The 10,532-nt window shown below is 40.0% G+C and overlaps 1 protein-coding gene across 1 annotated transcript; it reads right to left on the bottom strand.

Moving 5' to 3' along the window:
- Positions 1-2,509: 2,509 nt before the first annotated feature.
- Positions 2,510-10,333, bottom strand: RAB43 (RAB43, member RAS oncogene family). Its single transcript, XM_070738564.1, has 3 exons — positions 10,029-10,333; positions 4,943-5,126; positions 2,510-2,847 (listed from the first exon to the last, which is right to left on the bottom strand). Exons 1-3 carry the CDS (start codon positions 10,239-10,241, stop codon positions 2,597-2,599), a joined length of 648 nt encoding a protein of 215 aa, XP_070594665.1. The 5' UTR covers positions 10,242-10,333; the 3' UTR covers positions 2,510-2,596.
- Positions 10,334-10,532: the final 199 nt, after the last annotated feature.

Genomic DNA, 10,532 nt, shown 5'->3' with positions numbered 1-10,532 from the left:
ATATTGGACACTGAAAAGTTGCTTGGAAGATTTGCAGTCATTATAATTATTCTTCATTTCCCAGTTTAAGGTGCTCTAAAAAGACAATTATTAATATCTGCACTTCTAAACCACTGGCCAATGTAAACAAGGATATTTATCTTAAATTAACAAAGTAGAAATAGTTAAGCAGTTTTTCAGTAATAGATTGCAGACTTTTTCTACAGCATATGCTATTGATTTGTCCTGAAAAAAAATAGCATGAAGCTAATTTGAAGATTGTATAGTAGCACAATGGAAGAAATCAGGGGCAGGAGCAATAGGTAAGGAGCAAACAGTAGGAAACCCAGGGCCTAATATATAAAAGAAGTCTTATAAAATTATGCCTTATAATGAGAATTCCTGAGCCAAAACAAAATAACTGTTTGATGATTTTTAGAACTCTGAACCATAAGTGGTCAGTTTAAGACAGGGATGGAGAATTAGATTTATTGGATTTATATGCCGCCCCGAGTTTGCGGAGAGGGGCGGCATATGAATCCAATAAATCTAATCTAAATCTAATCTTTTTTGGCTCAGGTGTCAAAAGGGTGTATGTCCATACCCATAATGCAATGCCCTCCCACCACACATGCATACAACCTCCGCACTGCCCCCCCCCAGGCCTCAATGAAGCTGTGGAGCTGCCCTACCACTTACCTTCACTGGAGCTGCCCTACTACTTACCTTCAGACAGTTGCAATCAGGTCTCCCACACCTCGGCCCATTTCTTCTGCAGCCTGCAGGCTTTCCTGAAGGCCTCTCTAGCCAATAACAGATCTCCAGATCGATTTGGAGCTCTGTTATTGGCTGTAGAGGCAGCAAAGCCTTGCCAGTTGCAGATGAAATGGGCCAAGGTGTGGGAGGCGGGACTACAACTGTCCAAAGCTGAAGAAATTCGTGAAGACCTCTGACAGGCTGAGGGTAAGCACACAACTAAACTTCCAGTTGGGCCATTTTTCGCAATCCCCAAGCTTCAGGAGACTTTCTTGAAGCCTGGGGAGAGCAAAAATGACTGAAAAGAAGGCCGAAAATCACCTGGCCAGCATGCATATTTGCACTGGAAATGACACAGGGCAATGCCTCGCATGACCTCAGATATGGCTCTGTGTGCCACCTGTGGTATGCGTGCCATAGGTTCGCCATCACTGGTTTATCTCCTACACATAATTCAACGGTTACTATATACTTATTAACCACTTCTTAATGCCACTGAAGAAAAGAGCCCATTCAATAATTGTTAAAACTACCGAAAAATTGGGGGGGGGGATCCTCTAGCTGGAATAATTTGCAATATGTTCAATAGTAATGAAAGAGGAGGTTAGGACTGAAGGGAAAGGTATTCGAATAAATTGCTTCTCTGAAGTATGCTAACCATACTGAAATTAATGAAGATGAGAATCACCAATCTATAGTAAAGTAAGGAATCTATATCAATTGTGCAAAATTAACTATTAAATCTATCTTAACTTATAATTTTCAACCTATTTAAAATAAAGCCCTATAGCATTGGTTCTCAACCTTTCTAATGCCGCGACCCCTTAATACAGTTTCTCATCTTGTGGTGACCCCCAACTATAAGTTTAGCGCCAATTCTTCCAACAGATCTTTAAGCTGATTGGCAAGAGGTCAGAGGGACCCCTCCCTGTAAACGCCTGATTGGTTGGATTGTAAAAATATGTTCCAAGATGCCAGTTGCTAACACCATTGGAAATTTGTCTTTTCCCGTGGTCTTAGGCGACCCCTGTGAAATGATCGTTCAACCCCCAAAGGGGTCCCGATCCCAAGGTTGAGAACCACTGCCCTATAGTTTCAAATGCATTATTTCCAAGAAAGTTCCACTGAAATCCATGGAACTACTATCCAGTGAAATTTGTTCAGGATCAAGTCTTCCAAGGTGAATATGAAACAAATCAAACCTCTATTATTGTACAATTGCTACTTCTTTCTCTATTTAGAAACAAAAAAACCCACCCCAATACAGAAAAATACTTGTACCAGCAGTATTAGTATCCAGAAAAGCACAAATTCATAATTTAGGAGATTCAGCTGCTATACTCTATGCAGAAAATTGAATATTTCATACTTGAAATATCTCTACAAAATTTACGTCACCCTGTGTAAGATTAAATACTCCCCCCCACCCACCCCGGAATGTGAAGAGTTGAAACAGGCAGCCTGAAAACATGTTTCCATAAAAACATTAAATGTCCTCCAAGTTGATAGGTCCCTTACCGAGATGTCAGTGAATAGTAAAATAGCAGTTTTGCACTCAGGCCATTTTGTACGAAGATATTTTAGTAGCTTCATTCTGTGCAACTTACTGCCAAATTGCACTAATTCCTTTAAAAAAAAAATCTAGTAGAAATTGCTACGGAATGACTGCCACAGAGTTTCAGATCTACACAAGAAAGCTCCTTCATATTTTTTTTAAAAAACATGCTGCAAATGTTAATCCCTTAATTTACAAAACCCAAAGCTTGTGCAAAGTGTTTATGTATAAAGGAAACCCAGAGCGAAGGAGAGAGAATGGAATGTATCCTCTAAATTCCGGTAACTATTAAGAGAGATTGTATGATCAGCAGCCACACCCCCACCCTTCTACCACATCCTTGCTCTCAAGTTTGATGCTGTCTGTGTTTTTCTCACTGAACAAAGGGCCTCCATGTCTCATCATTAGCTCCGTGGCCATCTTCACAAAAGCTTCCTCCACATTGCTGGAGTCCTTTGCAGAGGTCTCTATGGCACAGATGATATCATAGTGTGCAGCCAGAGTCTGAGCCTCTTCTAGTTGTACCTCCCGAAGGTCACTTAGGTCAGACTTGTTTCCTAACAGAAAACAGAATTGTTGGTAAGATTAATTTTTAAATGTGGATTGCGGAGATTAGGGGAAATGTTCAGTTGGGGAAGCCTAGAGAAAAAGACAACGGCGGGGATAGATAAAACTGTGTTGAATAAAGTGATTCAAATAATCAGCCTAGAGATCAAATACTAGTTCCCGTACCTCAAAGATAAGAAAAAAAAGCTAATGAAATATCAGTATAGAGAGATAAAAATATATTAAAAAATCAATACATAGATAAACCTGAGCCACTGTAAAGTATAACATTATTTTTGGGGATCCTGGATCCAGTCAACGAAGCAGTGGAAGTGATGTGCCGGTGTCTGGAGGCTGTTGGGGCCTGGATGGGTGTCAACAGACTCAAACTCAACCCTGATAAGACGGAGTGGCTGTGGGTTTTGCCTCCCAAGGACAATTCCATCTGTCTGTACATTACCCTGGGGGGAGGGGAATTATTGACCCCCTCAGAGAGGGTCCGCAACTTGGGAGTCCTCCTTGATCCACTGCTCACATTAGAGAAACATCTTTCAGCTGTGGCGAGGGGGACTTTGCCCAGGTTCGCCTGGTGCACCAGTTTTGGCCCTATCTGGACCGGGAGTCATTGCTCACAGTCACTCATGCCCTCATCACCTTGAGGTTCGACTATTGTAACGCTCTCTACATGGGGCTACCTTTGAAGAGTGTTTGGAAACTTCAGATCGTGCAGAATGCAGCTGCAAGAGCAATCATGGGCTTCCCTAAGTATGCCCATGTTACTCCAACACTCCGCAGTCTGCATTGGTTGCCGATCACTTTCCGGTCACAATTCAAAGTGTTGGTTATGACCTATAAAGCCCTTCATGGCACCGGACCAGGATATCTGCGAGACCACCTTCTGCCGCACGAATCCCAGCGGCCGGTTAGGTCCCACAGAGTTGGCCTTCTCCGGGTCCTGTCGACTAAACAATGTCGTCTGGCGGGACCCAGGGGAAGAGCTTTCTCTGTGGCGGCTCCGGCCCTCTGGAATCAACTCCCCCCAGAGATTAGGACTGCCCCCACCCTCCTTGCCTTTCGTCAACTCCTTAAAACCCACCTCTGTCGTCAGGCTTGGGGGAACTGAGACATCCCCCCCTTGCCTATGTAATTTTGTGCATGATATGACTCTGTGTATGTATTTTATCTATTGGGTTTTTTTTTTCTTTTTAGACTTTTTAATGTAAAACTGTTTTTTAGATTTTAATTATTAGATTTGTTACCATGCATTGTTTTTATCACTGTTGTGAGCCGGCCCGAGTCTACGGAGAGGGGCGGCATACAAATCTAATTAATAATAATAAAAATAAAAATAAAATAATAATAATAATAATAATAATAATAATAATAATAATATTTCTATCCCACTTTGATGTTGACAAACCCTGCATTTCAACATAATACTTCAATCTCCGGAAATTAGCTTTTTACCCCTTCCAACCTAGATGTTCCTGTATTAACAGGATATTACTTATGTTGTATTTAGTTATCTCTGGAACTAATGACAATCAATTTTTACAATACATTTGTTCACTTTCTTCCAGTTGTTACATCAGAAACCTGCCGAAAATGGACAAGAGATATCTAACAGTTGAAAAAAGTTCAACTTTTATTTATAATATCCAATATCAGTTGCATACTAGCTAAGAGGGTCTCATTCTGAATAATCTAAATGCCAATATCATGAATGTTTTTCAACATCTTAATACTCTGTAGGCCATCATGGCAGAAGCAAGGAACACATTCCAACAGAAAGGAAAGCACAGACTCACAAAGTGGCTTGATTTGGTCAAAATATATTGTTAAATAAAGATCCTTAAAGCATGGAATACTGAGACAACCATAAAAGGCTGAAGTAAACAAAGTAAACTGTAGAAGAGCTTGAAAGTAATTTCCCCCCTGCTTCATCAATTATTATGCCATTACTTCAAGCCATTCCAAAATGAGGAAGAAATGTTTTTATTTTTTGGAAATTAGGAAATGCCTTTGCCCAAGTTGCTATAGTACCCTAATGCATAGACATAATTCTTTTTTATTTCTGGCTTACCAAGTAGATCTTTCCACACTCACCAATTAGCAACTGTACTATATTGGAGCCTGCATATTTCCTCACATCCTCGATCCAGCGAGGAATGGACTGGAAAGAGCCTCTCTTACTAATGTCATAGGCTAAAATAGCTCCATTGGCGCTTCGATAGTAACTCTGGGTTATGGTCCGAAACCTTTCTTGACCGGCCGTGTCCCAGATCTGTAACTAAAGGAAGCAAAAAAGAAGTACGCTTGTAAGTTCTTCAATTGTAAGTTGTTGGTTGTACTTATCAGATGATCTTTTCTTATGCATATTGACCGAAAAACATCTAAACAGCACACAAAATAATTTCATATCCAATTGAATGATACAATATATTATCGCTGGGTTGCCACAGCCAACGTGCCCACTCTATTTGGAAAGGGAAAATGTAGCAGCAAGTTTAAGAGACCAAAGCCCTTTCTCTTCAATATTACTGGTTCCCACAAAGACAGGAAGGTTAGGGCAATTGTAACTATGATGTACAGATAGCTGACCTCTGACCATAAGTACAGTTGTATTTTTTTATATATCAGAGCTGCCCTTCAATGCTGCAGTACTATTACGATACCTGGAGGGCACATTTATTACAAGTTAGCCATGTTATGTGTGCACCCCAAGCTCTGAAGCACTGCACACCTCTGAAATATACTTAACTTCAACTCCAACAAAAGGGCATCATTTAAACAAAAGTATTGCTTTAGATGTTTGTATGAGGGTAGAACAAGAAGCAATGGGTAGAAAGTGAACAAGGAGAGAAGCAACTTAGAACTAAGGATAAATTTACTGACAGTTAGAACAATTAATCAGTGGAACAGCTTGCCTCCAGAAGTGGTGAATGCTTCAACACTGGAAGTTTTTAAGAAGATGTTAGATAGGGTTTCCTGCCTATGCAGGGGGTTGGACTAGAAGACCTCCAACCTCTGTTGTTATTAAGTTATTATTTACTTTAGGACTGGCCTTAGAAAACACTACCTTGTGTTTGTATGAACGGAGTGAAATATTTTGAAAATGCAGATTGTGTTGAAATATTGTATAACAGGAATCAAGACTAGCAGTAATATCTTGGTCACTAAAGATACTGGATTTCTTATAGGTTTATTTATTTATTTTACTTATTGGATTCTTATCATTCATATTGTATTATTGACTTTTCAATCTAGAGCAGGGGTGTCAAACTGGTGACTCCCAGGCCGGGTATGTCCACATTGATAGCCAGTTACATTTAAAGTCTTGCTTAACATTTCTTACTAACAACAGTCCATGTAATTATGAATAAGTACAGGTAGTCTTCACTTGCTGACTACAACTGGTACAATGCCAGGCTTATGTCAGTTGTACTATGATTATTAAACGTGATATACGTGACTGTGACTTGCAACTTTCTGCTGACTTCCCCATTGACTCTGTTGGAAACCATCTGTAAAGATCACAGATGGCAATTAAGTGATGTGGGAAGCTGCCAGTCTAAGAACCAATCTTAACCCTACTGTTTTAGTATTGTTGTAACTTCAAACAGTCTCTCAATGAGGTAGTTGTATATAGATTGTGTACAGATATTTCTTCCTGATATCATCTTTCAAGGAATAAATTTTAATAGATTTTTTTCCACTTAAATCATAATATATTACTGAGGCAAAAATAAAGTTCTGCCCTCTGCTTTTGAAAATTTTTTAAGACCCCAGCTTGTTCCAAACCTTACAAAGGAACATGTGAACAGCTCTTTCTGTACTCATAGACTTCAAAATAATAAAATATAACTGTTTTAATAATTTTGCAAAAAATCATACTGTAAACCTGTATTATTTACATATAAACCAGGAGTGAATGTATTTGAAATTATGTATCTTTGAAACATTAGAGTTGCTCTATGACTATTTCTTAATATGTTATGCAAAATAATTTTAAAATCTGCTCTATTTATGGTGCAATAGCAAAAGTGGAAATATTAATTTGTTCCATCTCCTTGCTAACTATCCTAATATTGTAATGCCTATTAATTTAGCTGAAAACAAACACACAATGTGATGAAACAACATGAGTTTAGAGAAAGGAAGTTTCTCTTTTTATATGTAAAGTTAGTAAAAGAAATTTTGTGTGGAAATATTGACATTTAAGTGTTGTGGCTGAATATTTTGCTTTGAAACCAACAGTCAAAATCAGCATTAAAAGTGCAATTCAAGAGGTACTAATATAAGTTCCATACAGCAGAGCAATCTGATTTATTTTCTTCTTAGAAGTTGTCTCTATAGAAGACACAAACAGCTCTCCCTACAGCATTATGTTCCTAAACTAAAAGTTTCAAGAGCAGTTTTTGAATATTCTGGAGGGGCCCTTGCTACATTTCCTCAGCTTCCGGATAAAGCCCCAATATTACTATTGAGATCCAAATAAAGATGTTTATATCAAATAACACTGAATACTTATTTTAGATGTGCAGGACTAAGGTATACAGGCATATCTTGCATTAAATGACCATTTTAGGCTCCTAAGGTAAAGGTAACTTTACTACCAGTCCTTGTATTTATGATTGTCACAATACTCCTCTAATCACGTAACTGACATATGGGCATTTGGGCACGACTAGTAGGCATTTATGTTAATTGCAATTGAAATGCCTCACACTGGACTTCAGGCTGAGTCAATGAAGAAGCAATTGTGGTCACCAAGTAAGGACTATCTGTAATCCCTTCTTGCTTAGAAAGTTCTGTTTCTAAACAATTCACAATCATCAACAGTTGATGGAATGTTTTTTGGTGTACCTTCTGGGCATAACTTTTGGCTTATTGTCTGATAAGATGTAGGCCAAGAGCTATTCTCTATTATCCTAAAAGGTAGTACAAAAATGATAGTTTTAAATAAAAAAAAAACAAATTCTGGTTGAATGGTGGTGCTGGGGAATCCTATTGGAAATATTTCAAAAGCAGAATTCCAAAAGATGAACTTTCCTTCAAAATATGTATTCAAGCAGATGTCGTAGATATTTCAGTTTGGATTCCTGTGCAGAGTAGGATTTGAGTCAACAGTTTCAGTGGAACTTTTCAACACTGATTCTTTCAATATTTTATTATTAAATCAGTATATTTAAAGGCTTTCTTTTAAATATATGTTAATATCTATATATTTTATTACACCATTAGGATTGGAATAAAAGAAAATTAAGCACCTGACATGTGGCTATAAATAACTAAATTTTAATCTACCAGGAATAACCTATACCTTAGCAATTACAAATTGTAAAATATTGTACACATTGTCTTTGGAAAATTTCTTACTTTCAAAAACAAGGTCTGGAAAAGAATTCTATTTACTTTCCTATAAAACTGTGAAAAAGATTTATAGCCCTCTTTGTTGTGTTGTGTCATATAAGTAAGGAGTTACACAACTTGTCTGTTAAAGTCAATTAAAATTCTAAAACTCTTTGACACAATGCCTATAACTTTTCCAGATCAAATTATAAAATCCTACTGGGATATCTAAGTTCCTCCCTTTTATTTATGTATAATAAATGCTGTTGATCCAGATTACAAAGCATGACAATTATTATTTTTTTCAAAAGTGTACATTGGAGGCATTTATGTTCTCCATAATAAAATATGTTTATTGTATTTTGGGCAAATGCTAATGCTTTCCTGAAATGTGGGCATTTTTATAAAATCTACACTTTTGTGAAGGGCATATATTTAGTGTATTCAGATCTAGATGTCTATTATTTATACATACATATAAGATGTGAAAAAATGATTTAAAAAAAATCAAATTAGCCTGATTTAAAGCATTACAAAAAACCTCCCAGTTAATTTTACAACACTCCACAAAGCTAGAATGGTGTAGTGTTTCCTACCTGAACAGGGGGTTGGACAAAAAGTTCCTCCTCTAAAGTTCCTTACAACTCTGTTCTGGAATGTTACTTAAACCAGATTGTCCATCTATGATGCTTTAGCACACAAGCAGAATAGTCACATGAGTTATGGGCCGTATCATGACAAAACACTTATATGGGGATTACAACCTAATTTCTTATACAATACCAAACAAATCTTGAGATGCAGAGTCATCTCCTATGTTAAGTAAAGAAGTTTGTCTCAAAGTTTGTTGCAAGCTTTTATACTTCCTATTACTCATCAGATAAGCAAAGTGGACTCTTAGCAAAAGCAAAGTAGACTCTTTCACACTCAAACAGGCTGCACACCAAGTTCACCTAATAGTAACTCAATTACAAAAAAACCCCCCTCCTAATGTCATCTTATTTTCAAACATTCCAAAAAAGCTCCTATGGAGAGTTTTATTTAAATAGACTTGGAATATCATCACTGAGAAGCTTAAGAGGCTTTTCAAACATTTCTTAAGCACCTCCAGAAAGGCAAAGAATATCCTTTGAGGCATTTTTACAGGCCTTGTGCAATACCTAAATGTTTGGGGTACTTTTTTTAAAAAAACTTTCTGAACTTAGCAAAGGGCTGGGTGGGGGGGGAGTGAGGACAGGAGTCCAATTCTACTTCTTTCAATGGTTTTAAAATATATCAATCAGAGCAGGGGTAGTCAAATTTGACTCTTCTATGACATGTGGACTTCAACTCCCAGAATCAGGAAGTCTAGCATGATTGGCACACAGAAGAGCCAACTTTGCCTACAGCTGGATCTGAGGAAATTCTTGCCCCAGCACTGGAAATTTTTAAGATGTTGGATAACCATCTGTCTGAAATAGTGTATTGCCCAAGCAGGGGGAGGGTTTGGACTAGAAGACCTCCAAGGTCCTGTCCAACTCTGTTGTTGTTATTGTTATTGATATCCCAACTGCAACCCCGCAAGCACAAATTCTTCTTCGGCACGTTCTGCCTTTGGCAGATGAATGATCTCGGCCCAGCCATGGAAGTCAGCAGATAGGCGGGTTGAGGACGTCGGGGTGCCCTCGGGTCTCCCGGGAAAGGGACGTTGCCATGCCAGCTTCTTCTCCCCCGACCGCAGCTGTTGTTCTTTCTGTCCGCACACCTGTTACCTGGCCGGCCCGCGCCGCCAAGGGAGATAAAGACGGGAGGTGGCCGCGCGGCCGCTTGCCTCCTTCCCCAGTCCCCGCCCGCTGCCCACCTTGACCCGCTTGCCCTGGATCTCCAGGCTCTTCATGGTGAAGTCCACGCCGATGGTGTTACCCTGGCGCTCAGAGAAGGCCCCGCTCTTGAACCGCTGCACCAGGCACGTCTTGCCCACGCTGGCATCGCCGATCAGCACCAGCTTGAAGAGGAAGTCGTAGTTCTCCTCCGGGTCCGGCCCGGGAGGCGCCGCCGAAGGGGAGGTGGGCATGACCGCGGCGCTGCTCCCCCCGCAGCTGGTCCCCGACGCAGGTCCCCTCGCTCCCGTTTGGCAGCCGCAGCGCCGGCCTCAGCATCCTTTCCCCGCCCGCTTTTCCTTTGCCAGGCTGAACCAGTGGGCATGCGCGGCGGGAGCCTGCGTCCTTCCTCCCGCCTCCCCATCCCACGGGCCAGGCGTCGAGGGTGGAGCCAATGTGCATTCCCTTCGCGCTTAATGGGCGGGCTCAGCGGAGGGAAGGCTTTGCCCCCCCCCCCCCCCAGCTTGTGGAGGGCGAGGTCGCCC

Source organism: Erythrolamprus reginae, chromosome 2 (assembly GCF_031021105.1).
Source record: "Erythrolamprus reginae isolate rEryReg1 chromosome 2, rEryReg1.hap1, whole genome shotgun sequence".
NCBI lineage: Eukaryota > Metazoa > Chordata > Lepidosauria > Squamata > Dipsadidae > Erythrolamprus > Erythrolamprus reginae.
The sequence above is the reverse complement of the archived record's forward strand: the minus strand, read 5'-3'. Positions and strand labels throughout refer to the sequence as shown.

What these genes read in the sequence shown, in the direction of transcription:
- RAB43 (XM_070738564.1), bottom strand. Translation starts at nt 10,241, where the DNA reads ATGCCCACCTCCCCTTCGGCGGCGCCTCCCGGGCCGGACCCGGAGGAG. An exon ending in TCCAGGGCAAGCGGGTCAAG is followed by an intron (nt 5,127 to 10,028) that starts GTGGGCAGCGGG and finishes TGCTTCCTTTAG; the next exon opens with TTACAGATCTGGGACACGGC. An exon ending in TATAGTACAGTTGCTAATTG is followed by an intron (nt 2,848 to 4,942) that starts GTGAGTGTGGAA and finishes GTTTTCTGTTAG; the next exon opens with GAAACAAGTCTGACCTAAGT.